The sequence below is a fragment of the Neodiprion fabricii genome, chromosome 6, assembly GCF_021155785.1.
Source record: "Neodiprion fabricii isolate iyNeoFabr1 chromosome 6, iyNeoFabr1.1, whole genome shotgun sequence".
NCBI classification, from domain to species: Eukaryota; Metazoa; Arthropoda; class Insecta; order Hymenoptera; family Diprionidae; genus Neodiprion; species Neodiprion fabricii.
In genome coordinates this window covers 26,361,461-26,384,189 of record NC_060244.1, presented here as the reverse complement: position 1 = coordinate 26,384,189, position 22,729 = coordinate 26,361,461, and the positions used below count along the sequence as shown (strand labels likewise).

Below are 22,729 nucleotides of genomic sequence, written 5' to 3'. Positions count from 1 at the left end.
CTTTACGCACAGGACAGCTTTGGCCGTCCCTTTAAACCCCTTCGCAGCCCATAAACCTGAAGTGCGCCACTCACTCCTCGCCACGACGACGTCGTCACTTTCTTATTTCAAACTGCACGGTTGAGCCCCCTTGGAAATTCTTTCCGCTATTATGCCGGTACTGCAACGTCGGAGAAAGACCGTATATAATTCGAATTTGGATCAGGCCCGGGGATTTTTGGAAGGAATTACGGCCGGTCCTCCGAGGGATTGTAAAGTGGAAGAGCTTATCGTTTCACCGTTCTCTTGGGACTTGGGACTGCGCTTTTTGGGGGACATTCATTTGGCCTCCTATCGTCGAGCCCTGCTTCGGCATGCTACTAGGCGAGGGTTACAAGGGGCTCAACGAATTTAATTAACCACAGATTTCAATCGGCGAATAAGGTGCGTCTGTGTGTGTTTTGGGGGTGGTTATTGGACAAAGCACAGATCTAAAGGTCCCGAAAATCTGGTCAACTAGTCCGTCATCTCGAGGCCAGAAAATTTCTCACATCTAGCTTCAGATTGTACCCCGAAAATCTCTTTAGAGATAGATACCCGCAGAGATCTATCGGCTTATCGTTTTCTCGTTTGTATAACAAGAGAAACGAGAAATGCTCCCTTTTCTGTCCCGCAGGTATAACCGTGCGATAAAAATCGCAGGCGGCATTCAAAATATGACAAACCGCGGGGTAGAATACGAAGCCCGAAATTTTATCCCGTGAAACGTTGTTCAGTTTACATATGTAACATATGTGTAGGTATACAAGTATTATGTTATACCTAACTCGTCGCGAATAAACTTTTGAAAAGAATTACGGAAAGTTCAAAATCTGTTCTGCCTCGGAAATCCTTGGCGGATGAAGATCGGTCGAGAGTGTACGAATTCTAGATTTTTTACGCGCGAGGGTGTAAATGCCCCGTAAAAAAAGTGACACCCAAATTATTCAGAAATGCCCCGAAAGCAGGCCCGCATCGTGCAATGCAGCGTAATTACACTCTTATCGCGTGTACGAGCATTTGTCGGGATCAAGGCGGGGGGAGGGTGTCGGTGAGAGGGAATATTTTTGCACCCTTTTGACAAGCACCGAGCACAACTGTAGGGTAAACATCGAAGTCAGAGGGGCGTGAAATAAACCGGGCAGAGCGAAGGGATCTCTAACGAGGTTCAAAACTGGGCTAATAAAAGAGAGTTTTGATTTTCGGGACACGCGCGTTATCGATACGTTATCGCGCCGCTTGGCTTCGCCTCGCTTCGCTCTGCCTGAGGGATGTTTCGGCGATGATTAAACGCGGCGAGCCGCGAGCAGCGATGCCCAGGGTGTTGGTCGGAACCCCGGCCTTCCAGATATTTCGCTCGACGGACTCGGGAATAAGGGAGGGGAGGAAACGCGGTTCGCGATTCGGGTTTGGGCTTATCGTTCATTCGGCACTCAAGCCTGCGTGGGATGGAGTTAGTAAAACAATCGTTTAATCGCGTTTAACCATCCCTAATCATGTTTTATCTGCACCCGCTCACTTTATTTTCCCACCCGCGGTATTATACGTGTAGCTTCGACGAAGCTTTCCTCCATTCTTCTTTCAACAGTTTACCGCACGCACGTTTCATACCTGAAATTAGATATTCTAACAAGGCGGCCGAGTTTCTTTCACTTTTATTTAAAACTCACGTTTTCCTGGATAGATTTTTATTATGTAATATAAACTTATATGTTACACGTCGCTACATATATATCGCTTATCGCTAAGCCTAGAATCTAATTTTCTTATTCCATAGAATGCACAGTGCCTTGTACAGAATTATTATTATTATTATTATTATTATTCGTTTATTAATATTTATTACATCGTATTACCAATATTTACGATTATTATTGTTGTTATTATAATTATTAGTGTTGTTTGTTAACGGTTTGAATTTTTACTATAACGATTTTTTTATACGCGAGAAAAATAAACGGCAAAAATTTGATGCTAATCGTGTATTAAGGCGATCGATACAGGATCGCGATCAATCGTACCGAATTGTCTATGTATGTTTACCTACGCGTATATATATATATATGTGTATGTTATATGTATAATTCACGTAAAACTTGTATATGCATACAACGTGCGGGTATATTATTGCACGCGATTGACAAAGTACATATGTACGGACGAGTTGTTCAGGTTGAAAAAAGAAATATCAAACCTTTGAAAGCCTTAGTCACGATCTGTATTATATAAAACGTTGTACCCTAGATTTAAAATTACGTTACATCGGCTTGGCCCATTTTCCCGTCGATTTTATGGAATCTGATTTACTTGCTTTACGGCCGTTCGGGCTGTTCAAAGTTATTTTCTTTTTTTTTCGTTCGGATGTTGTCCGGGGATACGGGGTATTTTACGGACAAAAAAATTTGCGACAGAAACACTGATTCGAGGACGAGATTTGACAAGATTTCGAATGCAGTAGCGGAGAGTCAAGCCTTGTCTCGGGCAGTACATGATCATCTATATTTAATACATTATACACTAAATTGTAAGTAACGTTTAATTAATTTTTTTTTTTTTTATTCTTCGAATTTTCAAATTTTGTCATTAGCTTTTGTTTTTATTCATAATTAATAATTAGTTATTATCGTTAACGGTAACTCTACGATATAATACACTTACCTAACCGTACCTGATGATATTTTGTAAAAATTTTCACCCACTTTATATTCTGTACTCGATAAATTATACATATACAATATTATATACTTAATCCCAAAGTTTTTCAAGATATATAGTAATATATTATTATATATATAGTTAGACACGATTTATGGCAATAAGATTTCACAACTGTTGTCGTGATTCTGTAGTATTTTTTCGTTTTCTTTTTTTATTTATTTTCTTTTTTTTTTTTACTTTTTATTTCATGAAAATAGAGGGTTCGATGCAACTTCATTTATTCATTTGTTCATTTTTTTTTTTCTTCTTGTTTTATCATTTGACTATTTGGACAGAAAATATACATTGACCATTCTCGCAGTGAACATATTAGTTTTACAGGTTTTTTTTCTTTTATTCTTTTTTACCGCGTTGTCGTTTATCAAGTTCGTTCGTTTAAATAATTCGAAAAGAAGAAATATATGATATACGATGTGGATGTAGCGTAGATTGAAAAAATAATATTGCAACTTTTGGATTGTCTCGTGAAATTATACACGCGGTAGACCACGGTTTTTGTCATGTTCTTTTTCTACTCATCAATTGAAAAATTTCATATCTACCTACGTACAGTAAAGTTGACGTTTGTTTGGTTGACGCTAAAACTTTGGATTTCTGCTCTTAAATAAACAGGTACAATGATGACGGATTCGGCGAGAAATTTTTCGTCGTCGTGCGTCAGTATATACATCTATATATATATATATATATATGTATGTATATATTCATACATCACGTATTGACTTGCATATAATATATTATAAAAGCAGCGTCAACAGGTATTGGCAGTATACGAATTTGGAAAATTGACGCGATCGTGAAATTCTGAGGACTGAAATATTCTTCAATTTCCCTCCAAGAATTAACGTATTGAAAGAGAATATCAAGACGGTTGCAGCAATAATAAGCGATTCCGGTCCAATATATATGTAATATAATATGAAATTTACTCGAATTAACGCGATTGAAAATATTAATAATATATATATATATAAATTGTACACACATACTTGCACAGCTGAAAGAGATGTATACAAGAACAGAGGGGGTTGGGGGGATGGTTGCTACTTTCGCCCTTTCACATATCTTTGGTTTTCAATTATTTGGCTTATCGTCACACAATCATATGTTACGTATAATTACTATGTTATTAAGTTTTTCTTCATTTCTTAAACTTTCTCCATTACAACGTGTATAACGTACTCTCGCGTTCGGTCTCTATCCCTTGATTTTCCCTCGTTTATCAATTTTCCTTCCCTACCACTGATATATATCGACGACCTGCTTCCCGCTGCCCGGTGAACAAGGACTCGCGCTGCCGCACCATTTCGTCTCCTTCAAAGGAGGGCAGGGCGTTCCTCCCCTGCGGGGTTTCACACTGATCTTTCTCGTTCTCTGCGTCTCGCCGACCCCGCAACTCCTGCTGCACGCGCTCCACGGTCCCCATTCGCCGACCTTACAGTTTCTCGGCATTCCTGGGGAGTTGAAATAAAAAATTTACCCGTAACAGCCGAGATTCCGCGGACACCGATCCTAGGGTTTATTTGTTGGTGGGGGTGATTTGTTTTTTCATTCTCTCTCTTTCTCTCTCTTTCATGCACGTCGACACGTCCTCACGTAATTTACCTGCAATTGTCAGCGATCATGGGATGAATACGAAGCCGGGTTTTAACTGCTGGATAATTTGGAAGAAGGGGAAGCGCGGAGGGAAGGCTCGGTTCGACGATCGTCGCTAACCTGAATTATAATTCAGCAGTTAAAGGGTTAAAAGGGTGGAAATGGCACGGGACACCTTTTCGTGGTTAATGAAACAGCTAGCGTTAATTACCCAATTAGTTACGCTGGGAGAAGACCCGGGATATTATGCTGCGGGGTCGCCAGCTGATTTATCCTTCTTGACGAAGAAATCACCGGGTATAATATGTAGACAGACCTTGCGGATTCGACTCGCGGATCGAAATGAGAACACGACGACGATCGCGTTGCATGAATTACGAAATTATTCCTTCTTCACCGCCAGCGTTCTGGCACAACGCGTCGAACTAATACGCGCAGCAATTAAAAAAATTTAATCAACTAGCAAATGTTTCATTTTGCGTTAATTGCGCGGTTGGGAAAAAATTCAGAAAGTTGAGTAAAAAAACGAAGGGTGAAAGGGAAAAAAAGAAAAAAAAAGAAAAAACAGCGACACGGTCGCGTAGGGCGAAAATTAAATTCTCCAGGGTTAATTAGGCATAAAATGCGATCGGAATGGCTCGGCACAGTTGGAAAATCATTCGAAGTCGAATTGAACATCGGTTAAAAGAGTCATTGGGCAGTATGCGTGTGTATGACAAACGGCAAGTAATTAGCTTAGGGGAGGGTAGAGACTGCACTTGATTTTACCAATTCACTGCAAAAGTATAGAGACAGAGAGAGGAGAAAAAAAAAAAAAAAATATCTGGAATCGCGTCATGAAATTTAGGAACGAAAAAACAGAAAACAAAAGTCACTTACGAACTCTGGGGTGTTTTCCCTTCGACGGTAGCCTGTGGTGCTTGACTCTGAGTCGATGGGCACGGTCAACAGTGGTGGTAAAGTTTCCCCAGGGTCGAAGCAGGGTCGAGTTCCGTTTCCGATCGTCGGCGTTAATTTTTTGCTGGCTGTTATCGAACGAGTGGATCCTTTGAAGGTTCGAGTTTTGCTGCTGCTGCTGCTGCTGTTGCTGATACATGGTATGGTAATAGGGCCATCCGGGCGCCTTCGACGTCTTGGCCAAGGCGTCCCTCGGCGGCCAGGAAACGGTTGTCGGAGTCGGTGCTTTTCCCCGCTGGGCGTAAGTGGAGGCTATGCTGTGAAGGATGGCCTCCTTGTTGTCCCTCGGAAGGTCGGTGACCAGCTGATTGTTGTCGGTTGTCCAGTACCTGGATCGAAAATAATAATATACTGGGGTGAAAAAGCTGGCGAAGGGTTGTTTTCATGCGAGGCGATGGTCCGAGCCGCGTATTCCATTATCATACCCCGACGCTTCCCCGAATACGTCGGTATATGCCGCAATAATCTCCCGCTTTTGTCGTCTTCGGGCTCCAACGCCCCCGAACCGTCTCGGGGTTTCGCGTTTTAGCTGCCTCCGAGAGCGTCTCTAAATCTCTCTCCCTCTCTCTCTCTCTCTCTTTCTCTCTCCTTCTCTCCGATTCCCGGCGAACCTCACTCTTCCTCTTGCTTCTCCGCCTTACCTCAATTTATTTTAGTCAGTTGGTCACTCGCTGACTCACCTATCATCTCCTCCCCTCCTCTTCCAGTTCCTCCTCTCTCACTCTTTCTTTCACCCCGTCTCTCCGCTTATTCTCTCTTTTTATTTATACAGAAAATTATTACCGAGTCGTGCGATCACTGCTGCGGTAACAATACATAACAAAATATTTTTTCTTTTCTTTTTCTTTCTTTCACTGTTTGTCCCATTTTTTCAACAATTAACCCAACAAGAGATCTTTCTTCTTCCTTTCAACTTGTAGAATTAATTTGGTTGCAATTTGTGAGATGTGTTATGTTTAGATTGTATTATTTCGCGGAAATAACCCATGGCCAATTCAACCTAGAGTGAAGTTACGCAATTCAAGGTAAATTTTAAAACAGTCTGCCTGTTTTTACGCAATTCGGGGTACATTTTACCGAAATGGAGGTGAATTTTTGTAAATAATACCCTGAATCATACAAACGCACGCGTATTTTGACCCCAAGTTGAATCGGTCATGGATCATGTCCAAAAAATAACCGGGTAGAAGGTTCGAGTTAACGAGCATCGATAGTTTTCACCTGTATCTGTAAGGTTCCATTTCCCTGCGTTCCTCAGCGATGGCCTCGTTGAGGTCGCGATTTGGGTCGATGATCCTTGCCGCCGAAGACTGGGACATGAGTTCGTCGTTGCTAACAAATTCCATCTCTACATCGTCCTCGTGGTATCTTTCGGTGAGAGTGTATTCCCTGAGCTGGAACACACGATGTTGCAAAATATGAAGCGTGGTGTAGTACACGGTGTAGCCTCGCCTTAATTATTTTCATTTTTTACCACAGTCGAAAAATATAGTTCTAGTTAGAAAATGAAAATTAGTTTTCTAGCCGTTACCGGAAAGTCTAGTATCCGTTACTATTCTTTCTCATTACGATCACTCTTGCTAGATTTTCTTGCAACTGTTGGGAAAATTTAATGCTTGTGCAACGATAAATTGACGTCAAAGCCTTACTTAGGTAAAAAAGTAGAGTAAACCTCACAAACTGATTTTGCGTTGCAATAACCAAAAAAGGATCGACAATGGCGCAAAATGGTTAAGCGTACCTCGTTTTTCGTAATTCCAACAATATTCAAACAGTTTGTTTTTTTTTTTAACGTTACCAGTTTTACTGAACTTTTCTGTACCTGTAACTGTAACATATTTTCTGCAGAGGGTTAGGGATGAAGCGAATAAGTCGCGTCGCGGAGAAAGAATTGAAACAAATTTGTACTTTCGTTACCGCAGTAATCCAATAGACGACGTTACACAGCCGGACAATATAAAGGGCCAGCCGTTTTGTGATACGGGCATGGATCTGCGGTGCCGGTGCAGATTCTTTTTCATCTAGAGTCCCGCACAGACACGCGGCATCCCTAGAATCTGTTCGTACCTTAATACCCTGCACGTATCTCCGTAGCATTAGGTATAATGGAACGCGTGTGTATACCCAGTTCCCGAGGGACCCGTCACTCCGGCATTTCTTACGTGAAATTAGTCACTTATTCCCTGCACACACGCGGCGGGGTTGAGATCCGGGCAATTCATCCTTCCGAGGAGGAATTTCATTCTGCCCCTCGCACTCTGCGCCCCCTTGTTTCGCCTAACAATTTCGTAAAATTAGACCATTCCACGTTCTACTTGTCGACCATTGTCGCTATTCTCAGAAAATGAAAAGAAGAAAAGAAAATTCACCAGGGTAACAAACCCTCGTAATCGCGTAACCTGTTATTCGGCAGTTTGCAATCAAACAAGCATAAATATAAATCTCTCCGCCATAGAGGAATGCGGAACAGTCTTTTCCAGGTCGCGGAATTCCGTTCCGATTTCTCTTGTTTTTATTTCACTTAATCCCCCTGAGGAACAACAACATCCGAACACCAACCGGGAAGAGAAGGGCTAGACCAGATTTTTTGCAATTAGCAGAGTTTCTCCCGCAGACGTGTTTTCTTTTCTCTCTCTCTCTCTCTCTATCTCTCTCTTTCGGCGGGCGTTAAGGATCGGAAAATATCTATACACGGTTACTCCAACCCCCAAAGGAGAGAGGAAGATTCTGATAAGGTGTTCCGGGCCGTCATTAATTACCTCCGGTAACCGTGGCGGTAATCAGTTGTGAGTCGCGACGAACAAGAGTCGGGGGAGCAAGGACGAGGACGGAATTCACGCGCGGATGGGCAGGCAGGATCATCAAGAACGGGAGTGTGAGAGGGAAAGCGGATGAAAGGGGGGTGAAAGAGAGAAATATATATATACATATATATATACACATATTGTTACAAAGGGTGAAATCACCCGTCTTACCCCCTTTTAATGATCTAGTAGTCATCATAGATAAAAGAAGTTTACAAACCTCTCATGTCTTTAAAAAGAATAAGGTTGCTGCGTCAACCAACATTATTGTGAAAACAGTCTTGTTTCAGACTTTAAACTAGAAACACGTTCTCTGCTATTAAAGCTTTTTCACAACATTTTATTTGCGCCTTTAATTTGCCTCATTAAATAAGCTCACGAATCGTTATTAATTTTTGCAACGTCGTAGAACGTTACAATATATACATACAATATATATATACACACATATATACATATATATGCACATAGATAGATAGATATTTTGCTTGAGAGAGAGAGACGAGCGCAGGGTGAGCTACGGCTTCGAAGGTAGCGAGGCAAGAAATTGTCTCGTCCGAATCCCCCCGTCGCGCGGTAGATAAGAAGTAAAAAAAAAAAAAAAAAGTGATGGGGGGGGGGGTAGGGTAGAAGTTGGTAAAAAATCGTCCCCCATGCAAATGTTAATACTTTGCGCGTGTAGTACGTGGCTCCATCCATAAAAGTACCCGGAGGGTCGGAGGCGGAGGCGGAGTCCAAGGGCTCCTGAGGGGCTAAACAAACCGCGAACAAAAAGGCCCCGACGTCGTCTAATATTCCTACTCCCCGGTACGGGAGTAATTTAGAGGTCTGGCAGCGTCACATATGTTTTAGCTGGTAATATCGCCCGGCCGGTTTTTCCACCTCGATCCTCTCCCTCACCCCCCCGGACTCTTGAATTCGTGGCCACCGTTGCTTTTGACTCTACTTGGTCATAAAAAGCTGCGCCCAGCCAGCGACGCGCCCGTTTAAAAGGGATGAAAAAGAATTTTTAAAACGTACCTAATAAAAAGCTGCGGGTAAAAATCTCTGCTGGTTATACCGTGCATGTTGTTATATACTGACAAAACCGGAAGGCGAAAGCTGTGCAATGCTGCTGCGCTCTGCATGCAGGTTTGTTCGCATTTTCACGGGGGTGACGGTGCGCCGGAAGTCTACAGTGGTTTCTGTTTTTGGCACCCGTTTTTCTGCCAGCGCTGTTCTACGGCGTGTCTTCCGGTCTCAGGGTGCTCGCGTCCGTTTTTGGCACTGGGATTTAGTAGAGAGAAAAGCCTTCAGACTTGTTTTTTGGCCAACATCTTGTTTTTTTTTTTCTTTCTTTCTTTCTTCTTTTTTTTCTAATCATTTCAGACTACGCATGAAAAGATAGCGGGTCGATCATGATATTACATTAGAGTGTAAACGCATGGCTGTTATTATTTTGTCCAACGAAACGTGGGCGTGGACAGATAAGTATTAACCACGGTTGGCGGTAAAGAGATCGACGAGATATTCACCGGCGTTCAATTATTATCAGCCCGAACGTTTTTTAACGCTTGTTTTCTCTTCGCGATGTAATTTTCTGATCCTTTCAAAAATACAGACGAAAATAACGCCCCGCGAGTAAAACCCTGGGATAAAGGAATTCTGTGAGAAATCGAAACCAAACACGACTCACTCTTGAGCCTCACTTTTTTTTCTTTAAGAAAAGAAACGTTTTATCTCGTGCTCGAAGGAAATGATTTTTGCCTCCGTCGCGATGCAGACATTTATTGAGCGACAATATTGGAAGAGTCATCGCTGTCGTGCTTCAAATTCTATAGCTACCTCGGTGTACGCAGTTCTTTGCTAGTCCGTCTCGGATCGTGAAGAAGATGCGTAAATATGTACACGGTAATGGCAAAAGAGAAGAGTAGAAAAAAAATATTCGTACAATTATTTTTTTCTTTTTTACCTATTACGCAGGTATATTCGAAATTGAAGGGTGGCTTGTTTTCCTATGATTTGGCCGCGTTTCTTCCCTCGTAACGATTCGAGTCCACGCAAAACCCGCGTGAGTTTGAAGTTAAAAATAGAACGACGCAAATTCAGGGTAGGAACGGAGAAAAGATGTATAAGGTAAAATCTGCCAACGTTACGTCAACGTTGACATTTTGAAAAATTAAACGAGGGAAACTGGTTTACCTTTCATATTTGCGCCTGAAATATTCGTGGGAGTATATTTATCTGTCCCTCCCGAACGAAGGGAGTATAAAAAGGGAGGGAATAGTTGTCGCTTTCCGCGCGTGTCGTACAGTCGGGAAATAATTTATTAATTCCCTGCACATGGTACTTTTTGCATGTGTACGAAAGGAGAAAAGTTCGCAGGCAAAATCTTTTCGATATACGTAAGTTTATTTCGTGTTATTAGTTTAAAATTGTTTATCCCGATAACGATACACGTTACACGTACGCGACCGGAATTGCGTTCACTGACAAAATTGCAAGACGTCGTTGATCTCCGATCGCTTTCGCCAGGCTTGTCCGATGCGCTCGGGATTTACCACTGATTTACTACCCGAGGAACTCTCGAGTATCCTCGGGACTTGGCCCGCCTCCACGACACGACGTTGACCTTTTCCTCCTCCTCCTCCTCCTCCTCCTCCTCATCCTCCTCCTCCTCCTCATCCTCCTCATCCTCATCCAGCCGCCTCGCGTTGCGATAGAACAAGTAGGGATTGATTTGTGGTCTCTTGGTATTCCCGGTTTTATTGCACCCCGCGATAAATAACCCTCGACGTATCCCAGCCTCCCGATAGCCATACGTATACGTAAGGGAGGAGGCGACGCTTCTTGCAGATGACGTGCAACAGCTGAATTCCGTTTCTCTCTGGTACCGTACGCGTGAATGCGGACGACGGTTTGAGCGGGTCGAATTAGGCGAGGGTTGGAGGGTTGCCCCGGGTCACTGCACTCCGTTTATGATGCACTCGCGAAACTTCAATGCAGAAAAGCTCGGTAGTCTGGCAAAAGCGGGCGAGATAGAGGGGGCACTTTTTTCAATTGCCTTGGGGCGCGAATCGCGGTGAGCGATGGTTAAAAAGTTTAAGGGCAAAAGTGCGAGACGCGATGTTGGCTTGCGGTGTGGGAAGAGAGAAAGAGAGAGAGAGAGAATCGGAGGAGAGAAGACTAATGGATTTAAATTAGAGACATGTTGCCGAACGTTTTACCGGGGATATTCACTGTGAACCTTGAACTTTTGAACCCTACGGTGGTTTCCTGCAGATGACACGTTCCGAGGGACCGATCGCTTATACCGCTCGAATGACGGCTGATGCCGTGCCTCGCTAATTATTTTAACGAAATTCGTCCCGACAGTCGGATTGGCGATACGATTCAGGAATCTGAGTCCGTGCATCGGAGCGTAAATGGATCGGTACGTTACGAGTGTACGAGGTACCGCGGGGTGAATTAACATCCGCAACGAAGGTTTAAGGCTGAATTATACATAGGTATACGAAGTGAAAAATATCATCGAAGTTTTTTTTAGGTATCTACAAATTGCAACCGCGTGCGTAACGAGTTACGCGGATAAGTGTAAAAGGGTAATGCATAAATAAAACGAAATGGAAAAAGGTTGGATGAATAATTCTATGATTCAGACATAAAGTAAAATTAGATCTGCGGCTGAATTTTCCGTTCTCGAAACTTATGCGGTTCGGATTCCGAACACGAACAGCCGGTGACGGTGTTCGATGGGAATTGAATTTGAATAACAAACCTTTGCTCAGCTCGTTCGAATGCCAACGAATTATAAACAAATTTTCATCGTTGTTTCGTGTAGACATTGTAGGTAATTTTTTGTGAAATCATTGAAATAAAATAATCGGCAATTCGAAACTCTGCGTCAAATCAGCCTTGCACTATCAATTAGCTAGCATCGTCAGGCTTTCTTACAGCGACTGGCTCGAACTATAATTGTCCTGCGATAGCTGCAAGCTAAAGCGGACCTTGCAGCCCGCGCCACACAAGCGAATATTTTTGACAAACGGGCATGTCCGAACCGCGAAAGGGAAAAACACGGGTCAGCGAGGGTTGACCTCGTGTCTAGGCCGTTAACGATCATCCCGGAAGAAGAGGGACACGTGTAAACAGAGCGGGGGTCGCTCGATAGGGCGAATGAAAGAAGTGACCCCCGGAGAAAAGGCTCGCCTTTTGATACGCGACGGTATCTCGGCTCTTTCAAACCTGACTGGCAGCCCGTCTCTTTCTTCATTTCGTGGGCCGAGCATCCGGGGAGCGGAATCGGGCGTCGAAAGATCGAAAACGGTACAGCGGTTCGTTCCTGGTGTTTTTTGGTTTTTTGTATAACGCGTAAGCGACCCGTCGACCGATAAAGGTCTCGAGCCAATTAAGGGCCGATTCTCGCAGTTTTCGATTCCTCCTCGAAAAAACGAGCTTTAGCTCTCGGCAGGGAGACCGCGTTTCGCCATCGAAAAGACCGTCGACTCGGGGGAGATACAGTCGAGTCACGATACGAAGCCAAATCTCCGCCGTACAGATTAGTGAGATTAGAGCGAAGCAATAGTGCCGTCTGGCTCGGGTCTGCCGGAGGCCGCAAGGGAAGAAGCTGTGGGGTTTCGGAAACCGTGCAGTATAGAACCCCCGGCGTTGCGTTGGCTTGGCTTATGTACGTATACATGATACACACACTCCCTTGGAGACAAGACGCCGCGCGTTAGATCGCAGATAAACCAGATAACAGTCTCGCGGATTTAAGAATGGGAAGAGATCGATGATTCGAAACCAAGTTGTAAACGCTTTAAGCTTAGAGCGCCGTCGAGAGGTTCGTCGTTCCTTAAACGTCAGGGTTTCAAAAGGTGAAAAATAACGAGAGTATCGTCCATTTACAGATCCATCTACGGGAAGATGAAACGTAAACGAGACTGACGATGTGTCTGTGAGATAAGCGCCGGATGAGGTGAATTTATCCGACAATGAGACGTTCGTCCAATTGGGTTAGTTACCATCCGGATACGTCAAAAGTCGTTTGAGGTCAAATCGATTTTCCAAAGCAACCGAGGTTCGAGTAGATCGAATTCTGCGCCCGACCTCGAGGTTCTTCGAAAGTGCGCGTGTTGCACCCGAAAACGACGAGTGCCCCGGGCGTTTGAACGATGTCCGGATCGGCCGCATTTGCGGTTGAAGAGAGCGAAGCCAATCCTGTGCGAAGCGTCCCTTTTTCCGTCGGCACGGATACCCGTACGTACGATACCGAGTGTCTCGTACCGCATGCCGGATTGTTCGATACGAGCGAGATAAACGGACGTGACACATGTCGTTCCGACCGGCTCGAATAAAGGGGAAATCGAATCCGTGAAATAAGAGGATTGCCGAGCCCCGTCAGCCCGGTGACCGGGAACCAATAAATCTGAGAGCGCATCTGGCGACTCTTTTGAGGATCTCCAACCTCACCGCAACGGAGTTGCACCGTCTCAATCCTCTTGGAAAACCGCAAGCCGACCTTCCGCTCACACCTCGACCTGCACCAGAGGTGAAGGATAAGAGTTCCTCAAGCTGTTTCCTCGCGCCGTTGTTTGCTCGCCGGCAAAGTGTTTCGAACGATATTTCCAAGGATGGGACATCGTCGTGGGCGTTATCCGGAAAAGTTGCGAAAATATCGCGACCCGTACGAAACGTTGGCGTAGAAAAAGCCGGGCCTTTCTTTTATATTCCGCGGCGTCTTTTCGACGAAGAAATACCGAGGTTGGTTTTTTTGATATCGAGTGAAAGTCTCGGGGTGATTAATCGAGTCCTGCAGTCTCGACGGTGTGGAAATTGAAGTGCCCGTCGGCATTCGTCAGGCGAAAACTTTTCCTCTTATTCCGATATCCCGCGCCGCGTGATTCCCCCGGCGTTATATATCTACGACCTTCTTTGTATTTCACGGTTCCGATACATAATCTCGACTCGATCGAAGAGCCGCCGGGAGAAGAAAATAATCGGATTCTTCCGCATCAAATTACACCCGGACCGCAGTAGCTGTAAGAACTCTGCAGCGATCTCGTATCGCGAAAATAAATTTCCTCATCCCACATTTCTCCCCACCCTTGGCTCCGATTTCGTGTCAATATTTATTCATCAGATTTCCGCTCATCGCGTTTTCGCTGTCGGTGTAATAAGCAGCGTTATCACCTGATAACGAAGTCCGGACGAGCCAGTCGCAGCCGATATCGGTAACGCGACAAGTCACCGATAAGCTGACTTGTTTGTTTCTCGGGCAAGAAAGAAAAAAAAAACAAAAAATCGACGTCCTACCGTCATTTGACTTTTGCGAATAAATTTTCAGGTTCAACTGCGATCGGGTGTTTTCTGAAAAAAAAAAGAAGTTCGTTTTGTAGAACGTGTCGCAAGAGTTGGCAGACTGCTGAACCGGCGTTTCGTTATACCAGGGAGCTTGTTCAACTTGCTAATGACCCATCTATCTCACTCCCCTTTTCTCATCTTCTCTTATTTTTTCTTCTCCCCGCCGGCCTAAGCCGGCGAGTGGAGTTTCGGTTATATCTTACGTACCTACACCTATACACCCGCTGCGTAGCGTCGATGCGCAAAAGCTGTCGACTTGACTTACCACTTAATTACCAAACTTTTGTCGCAATCTGATAGACCTTACATATATTTCAGAGATCGGATAGGTCCTTCAAGAACGACGAAGACGGGGGCAAAAGTACGAGGCGGATTACGGGTTGATTGGAAAGAAATTGGAAAGAGATTTGGCCAATGATTTGAGGGAAAAAAACTCGTCGCCAGGTTAATAGCCTTTGGATACGATCTTAGATTTCTGCGATTCGTATATATAAGCTCCGGGGGGGCGCTTCGAGGGTCGGAAACAAGCCATAACCTCGACAGGAGAGAATCGGCCTCGATGAATTCATTTATTCACTCGCTCTCTACGCTCTCTCTCTCTCTTTCTCGCCCCTCGAAGCTGCACTTAACAAATTCGATTAATTATTTTGTATCGCAACGGCGAACCTGTTCTTCGAAACTTGCAGTCTGTTAATTTGTTTTCATTTCCCAGCGAAGCTGCCAGCTACTGCAACCCAGTTAGCCAACGTCCCTGCGCTAAACTCGGCTCGCCTGTAAGCTCTGCAAGGTGGCTCCTCAAACACTCTGCTCGCGCAGATTCTACGTGATTTTCGCTCAAGCTGCAGCTACTGCTGAAATTCATTATATCCCACACGGCAACGAGGTGCAGGATTTATTCTCCTAGTCGCGCTTTGCGGCTTCTTTATCGTTATCCGTGTTCATTAACTTTCCTACACACGCGTATATGTGTACGTGTGTGTGTATATATGTATGTAACCTGTACGCGATTGCTGGCCCGATAACCTTTCCGAACTTCTGGGGCTATTTGTAATCCTGATTTCGGCATAAGCGCCCCGAGATTCGCTCCTTCCGCGTCTATCCTAACAATTTATCACCACGATATCTCGATACAAACTATTCCTCAAATAAATTGTTTCCCATCGCGGCTCTCGCGTTGTTGATTACAAGCTGAAGATATTGAACCAAGAGCCTGTAGATTAATCTGATCCCGAGTAATTTTCGTGCCGAATTGAATGATTGCTATAATATCCCGATACTATCTTCAAAGCGAAACGATATCAGCGTGTAGTCACGCTTTGCCGAATCACATCCGGTGCAATTCGTATCAATGTTCCAACTTCACCTTCCGAACCGAACGCCGAACCATGGTTTGGCAAAGTCGCTGTTATATCTATATATCCTTGCCGAAAAGTTCTTTCAAGTATGATACAATAATAATAATAATAATAATAATAATAAAAAAACGTCGTTCTTTAAACCTGGCGAAGATCTCGAGCCAAAGTTTCGTGCGTTCTCCTCATTTATTCACATCAGGCGTAAAGCAACGCGACGGTTTGACAGTTGGTGTCAGTTACTACCTTGGTGAACGTGAGCGTGGCCAGCGGAGGTAATCGGGGCAGATTCGGGTAGTAGAAGCTTCCCGCGGGATGCGCCGGGTACCTCGACGTGATTCTGTAGGCAACGCCTTGCGGCTGGGTCGGCCAGTTGGCGGCTGTGAATGTGAATCCGTTGTCGGTGCCGCCGTCGAGAGGATCGAGCTGAAAATAAGAAAAAGGAAATAAAGTAGCTACGTCGCCGCGTGTTCGGATTCGTTTCGGAAATGAAAATCGGCGAGAGAATTACCTCGACTGTAACGGTGTCCACCCAATTTCCCTCGACGCATAGCTGGAAGGAGTCGACGCCGACGAACCAATCCGGGCTCGGGTTAATCCGCGCCATGACGCTCACCAGGGTGTGGTTGCCGTCGAGAAAGGCACGTCCGATGCTCGTTCCCTCACCCTGGGGCACCGGCGGCCCGACGAACGAGTGCAGAGTGTTCGGGGCGTCTCCACCCGCGTCCAAACCGTCCGCACGACCCGTTTCCACGTACTGACGCGCACCCTGGGACAGTCTTTCCCCGAGGCGATAGAGGCTGTAGGACGCGTCGTGGGTCCGACCTGCAACGTGACCGAGAAAAGGTCGCACGTTAATGGATGCCGATTTCGTTACTTTTACGCTGCGTTGCGAGGATCGTGGACAGGGTTTAATTCGTGCCAGATTTACGTGGGTATGAATTATTCGTAGTGTACCCTTAAATGATCGTTTCATTTTTTTTTTTTTTTTCCACACGATGGAAAATTGTATGCAAACTTATCGAATACTTATTCGAGCGAGAAGCAGGAATATATTAGATCTAAAAGTTACTATTTAGAAAGATAATAGTTGTCGGCGTTACGTTTTCTGGTCATTGTGATGTGTAAAATATATTTCTTCAGTGTGATACAGCTTTTTCATACAAATAAAGAGTCTTGACGACGCTTTTATAACTTTCACAATTGATTCAAATTGTCGCAACAGTCACGAGGAAATATTGTACGTGTAAAAAAAGAAAAAAAAAAGACATCAAAATTATACCTGACACGAACTAGATTTTCGTAAAGCAACGTTAGAAAATTTATGATAATTTTTTTCAGGGCTTGAATAGCTCAATTTCGTTCAACCAACGGCCAATTCTTCTAGCTCCTGGAAATTTTATACACATAGGATATAAAATGCACCCTCCTGCATATCCTTGAAGCATATTTTCGTCCTATCTCCACTCTAGCCAAGTCAATATTGTCCCACTTTCCACGAGAAAATATATGTGTCTTTGGTCTAGTGGCGAGGGGTTATAGACACAGATTTTTTACTTCACACTAACCTCGTAAGCATTGTGTGAAAAAAATCTGTGAATTATGGTTGCAGGAGGGGAAAAAACCCGACGAGGAGCGTCGTTGTCTCGTTTGCATGGATGCGCGAGGGTGGAAGATCACAATTCAGGCAAGTTTATTTTGTTAAACGGTTGAAAATACCGTGGATTCAGTTACGCAATGACTATTCCTCGAGGAAGGTGCATTCTTCAGGTTGTAGAAACTTTTCATCCAGGTCTCCTCGATTTCCGTCGTCGAAAAATTATACGCACGGTAACGAGCGCATCGTACAAGTTTATACGTGAGACTAATAAGATACCGACGAGTTTCTGCAGCAGAGTTTTTGAGAAGTTGATCAAAGGACTCTCTCTGTTTGCGCATACACGGTATGCTCTTCATTGGAGGGAAAGCGGCTACGAACACATGATAATTGGAGGAGATGCCGCTGCAGGTGGCCGGGGGTTTGTCTTTATTTTGCAAATCATTCACGGCCGGGATGGCACGACGATACTAACCCGCACCTTACACCACCGTCAACCCAGAACTAGGAAGCACGCCGCGGGTTCGTCTCGTCTTTGCCAGGTTTTATGGGGTGAGGCGAAGAAACTTCGGAGCAAACATCGGCCTTAATTTCATCTCAAAGGCGTGATATAATTAATAAGGAAATTTAACCGGTCCCATAGAGATTTACTTAGTCAGGAAAGGCGAGTCGCTGCAGCTGAGCGTTAGACGTGTATTAAACAACGTCACCTGATTTCCTAGTGACGTTACCAGCTCTTCTTTCCGCCGTGCCTTTTCTCTCGGGTACCCTCGAGGATTGAGATATTCAATGTCCCCATGGCGACGGAACCAGGGAACGAAGCTCGGTTTGGCAAGCCCAACATTCTGGCTGTACAACCGCCATGTCATGTAAAAGAGAAATGTTTTTACATTCGTCTTTTCCTTTCCCTTTGCCACTTTGAGTGCGCCAGATAATCATGGCTTTTTTTTTATCTTCCCCTTGCTAAGGAGTTCGTGGATACGATATTCTTCACCAGTGACGAATACGTCGTGAAGGAATTTTGATTGGATGAAGGAAGGATCGAAATTTCTCGTTATACGTATAAATGTGTACGGATAGTTGCATATTGTACCGCATAACTTTGAGAATTTTCGTTCCAAATATCCCAAGACTGTGAAACGATGATTATAATGATAATAACAATAATTTCGACGGTCTGTTCAATCGGTGCATTAATAACTGAATACAGAGAGATTTCTCAGCGAAGAGGTAATAAATCTCTCCCCGTTGCACGGTCTCCTCTTCTTTCCACCGCTACCCAACTTATAATAACATACCGGCGAAAAGGGAGGGAGAGAAACTCTTCATTTTATATGCTTAAAGCGGCGAAGCGGATGCGCATCGCGACGTGCCTTTTATTCTTCAAAAATTACTCTGAAAGCTCACTGGTATTGTTGTAGCAGGGTGTAGAAGGAATTTTTCATCCAGAAATATGCCTTGTGATTTTCAGGTTTGAATTGACGTGCCGAAATTGAGACATTCGCGAAAAATCTAGTCGCTATTACGGGTGGAGAAGAATAGGAGGAAACAAGAATTCGCACATGACGACAAAGCAAACAAGAATTGTAACGACAAGCTGGATGAAAGGGAAAAGTAAGGGCGTGTGCGAATAGAGATGGTGAAAGGGGTTGTGTTATAGGGTTCTACTTATCAGTGATAGCAGTCGGCCGGCTAGCCCGAAACGCTCGATGTTCCAACCCTTCCAGGCCTAGGGCTGTGTGTAAATGCAACTTAATCTTTAGAAATCAGCGAAAATAGCATCGACATCCCCGGAAGCTTTTGGAAGGAGCCATTAGGGGCGGTTCGCCTCAAATTGCCTACCATTAATTAGATTATTACCCGCATCCAAACTCTGATGGGTATACTCGATTTACGCCGTTGGCCAACACGCCGAGCCCGAGCTGCAGATGGGATGGGTAAGGGTATCGAGAGAAGGGGTGAATCTATAATTCGTGAGGCCGAACCCTCGCGCGTCGCAACGCCTTTGCACCTCGGAGAAGAAGGTTGCTGGTTATTTCGGTTCGTGGGGCGCGAAGCAAGTGAAATTAGTCGAAGGGTAAGTCGACTCCCGAAGGGTGCGGGATATGAAATTTTTAGTAGCTCTTTCGCGGTTAGGCATTCTTACGATCTGCAGGAATAAGACGTGGGGCGCGAAGGACGTCAACGTTCAACGACCCTCGCACTTGAGCTCTACATGCTTTCGAATCGAAGGACAAGCTGGCCTCGGATGGTAACCGCTAACGAAACGCCTTTCAACCTCGAGGCTGGTAGCCAATCATCCCCAACGCACTGCTAGCCTTGGGGACAACCTTGCGAATTTCGAAAGCGAGTGATCCTCTCCGCTCCTCCAGGATCCGGGATCCGGGATTCCGGGTGCGGATACCGCCAGCCGTGGCGTTGTCATACAAATTAGAGATTAACTAGGTCAGGCCGAGGGTCACTCTCCTTTCCAATAATCGAGGATAATCGCCCGGCAATATTCTCCGTGCGTCACCGAGCAAATCTTGAACCGGGTGACAACGGCTGATTGTGAGAGTTAGCTAATGAACCTTTTTGCGGTTAAATATTTCGAACGGAGGTAACAAACAGCCAGCGAAGGTTTACGGCTGAGGACAAAATCTGATACCCAAGGCTCCGAATCCCGCGATACGAGGCGACGGGAACAAAGGACGCCGGTACAATGTCAGCCGCTAATTACCCTGCCAGGGGTTTCTAGGATCAATCGTAGACGTTCGGGTTTGGCGCGGTTGCCTAGTCACGAACAAACAACTTCACGGTTGATAAATAAGGCTTGGTGGATTCAAGCTCCTCGGGGCGAAGCGAGCCGCGCGCCAGACTTGATTGAAACGAAAGTGAAATTGATAAATTTTCAGACACGAGGGTGAGAGAGATAAGGAGAGAGGGGACCGGCCTCGCCAAACTTGCCCGAGTGGTTCGAGTGCTTGCGCTCGGAGCTTCGAGAAGAGAGTAACTTCGAAACGAATAACGAGTGCTGCAGGCGAACGGATCGATTCGCAATTATCAATGCAGCAGCCGGGGGTTTCTTCGAGAGTTCTTCTCTGTTTCGGTACCGAACCTATACCAACGTGTCCCACAGCCGTCCGTGTGAATCTCTGAAACGGCGTAAAAGGAAAGACGGTGGATGGTGCGCGGATCTCCTCGTCATTGGCACCGTCTGCGTCGTTGTAATTTCGTAACTGGCGTCGAAGCGCGTGAGAATTAGGTATCAAATTATACACCTTGACTGCTCTAACTCGAAGTTGCCCATCAAAGGGGTTAATTAAGGGGGGTTGCCTCGGTAATTAATAGCCGGTGTTGGATAGAACCCCTTTGGCCGGATGAGAGCTTCATCTTTTCCAAGTTAGGCTCCTGCGGACCAAAAAGGATCCTTCGAGGACAGGATGCTTAGCTCGCCGAAAGGAGTCTAGAACCTACTTTCGTCTCACTGCTGTTGGCGGCCTCGCGCAAACGTTTGTGCACAAGCTACTCCCGCGGTAGAGGAAACCTCCAGGACAGAGGTCATATCTCATCGTTACAATCGCGGTTTACCCCTTGTACTCGTAATTTATTGCCAAAAGTTGCCATGTACCTACTCCTAATACACATCTGGCCATTCGCGATGTGCGTGTGTGTTTATACGCGTGAAAATTCCTGCACCGTCAACCGATGTTCCTCGCCATTTGCATCACGCGACGATTACTCATCGAAGTCTCAACATTTCACCGAATTCTAGACCGCATTATGTCCAACTGTCATAAATGGTGCCACGCACTCAGGTCCCTGGTTCCATTGTTCAGCGGCTCGGTGCTACACGGTTGTGTCAAAGGTCAATCGAATCGGGTGTATGCGATAGATCGCGAGGCTTGTTGGTTGGTGGAGCCGGTGTACAAATGCATCGATCTCTTGGCTGATGATTTAGCGATCGTCGCACGGTGAGCATTGGCTGCTACCCAGAGCCATTTCCGTGTTTTCGTCATTAGGCGAGCCGTTATGCGTCGCCGGGGGAATTAAGCCATGAGCCGGGGTGTGAAAAGCGTCGTGATCGCAATTTTCGGAGCGGTACTCTGTACATTCGGTTCGCATCTCAAGCATTCGGTGACACCGGGACTCGATGGTATATCCGTGCGGAAGTTTTGGTCCCAGACGGGATCAAGGCATCAACTACGAAATAGTTTCAGAATTGGGTTATCTGTCCCGCGCTGAGTCTTATTACATATATATATATATATATATATATATATATATATATATATATATATATATATACACACACATATATATACACCTTGAGGAATAGGAGGAAAACACGTACCCTTGCACACCTTGTCCTATATCCTCGCAGTTTGCTTAGACTTCGGTATCCGCTACTCGAGCTACCAAGTTTCTACACGAGTTCTAGAGACTAATTGCTCAACCGAAATCAACGCGCGCGCATGCGTGATGTTAGATTCTGGGGGCAAACCGACGGCAACACTTGCAGGATGAATTTCTCGGCTTTCAAGCTTTCGTCGTGGGTGAATTCACACCTGGCAGATTCTTGCCGTAATTTTCTTCGACTCGGAGCAGCGACCGACGCTTGGCGGTTGACCATTTCGGTCCTGTGGCGAAAATAGAATCGCAAGCGTACGTGCCAGCAGCGGCCATATTGCTTTCGGATTGGCCTGTTAAATACATAGTATAATACGACCGATGACTTTAGCCAAGTTTTCACCTGACCTACGTTATTTCGCGGAAAGTATTTGGAGACATACCTTCTCGTTTTTGAAACTTTATCCTGAGTAATGGATGTTTACTTGCGTTTCTGCCAAGACGAGTGTGAGTCACTCTAAGCCGTGTTACCTCGAGGCCTTGGGAGGCGCGGTTCGTACGTCGCTGTTAAACCGTCCACTTCCGATCCCTCCGCTCTTTGACTTGACGTTCGTATTCTTACCGGGACGTCGCCGATTTTTCGGTTTTTTCCAGGAGAAGGAGGAGGAGGAGGAGGAGGGAAGGGGGGGGGGGGGGCGAGAAGGATTTTGCGAAAGTGGACGGCCTCGAGCCTTCAAGATTTCCCGAACGTAAACTAAGCTATAAAGCAGGCTAAATGAGCCTTGGCTCTCATTCCGGAAAGGCTGTCTGCCCGGCCGCCCGCCGGCCGAGCTTTGTTTCAGGAAATTAAACGAGCGAACGGGGAAATAAATGACCAGGTAGGACGCGACCCGAGGGTTGAGAGGGCGAGCGGCGCTTACTTTCGCGAGTAGGCAGGCACCTGCCCTTGCGAATCCTGCAGGATCTGGCGCGCGCTTTTACGCGCTAAACGTGCCGTGCGTTTTCCAGTACGCACG

The 22,729-nt window shown here is 45.4% G+C and overlaps 1 protein-coding gene across 1 annotated transcript in view; it reads right to left on the bottom strand.

The window, feature by feature from the left end:
* Positions 1–1,689: 1,689 nt before the first annotated feature.
* Positions 1,690–22,729, bottom strand: part of LOC124184626 — a 101,387-nt gene continuing 80,347 nt past the window's right edge. Inside the window, exons 4-8 of the mRNA XM_046574564.1 lie at positions 16,299–16,612; positions 16,034–16,213; positions 6,511–6,683; positions 5,212–5,618; positions 1,690–4,190 (exon numbers count right to left, since the gene is read on the bottom strand). Coding sequence (XP_046430520.1) covers positions 3,973–4,190; positions 5,212–5,618; positions 6,511–6,683; positions 16,034–16,213; positions 16,299–16,612 — 1,292 coding nt within the window. The 3' untranslated portion in view covers positions 1,690–3,972. The remainder of the gene's footprint in view (positions 4,191–5,211; positions 5,619–6,510; positions 6,684–16,033; positions 16,214–16,298; positions 16,613–22,729) is intronic.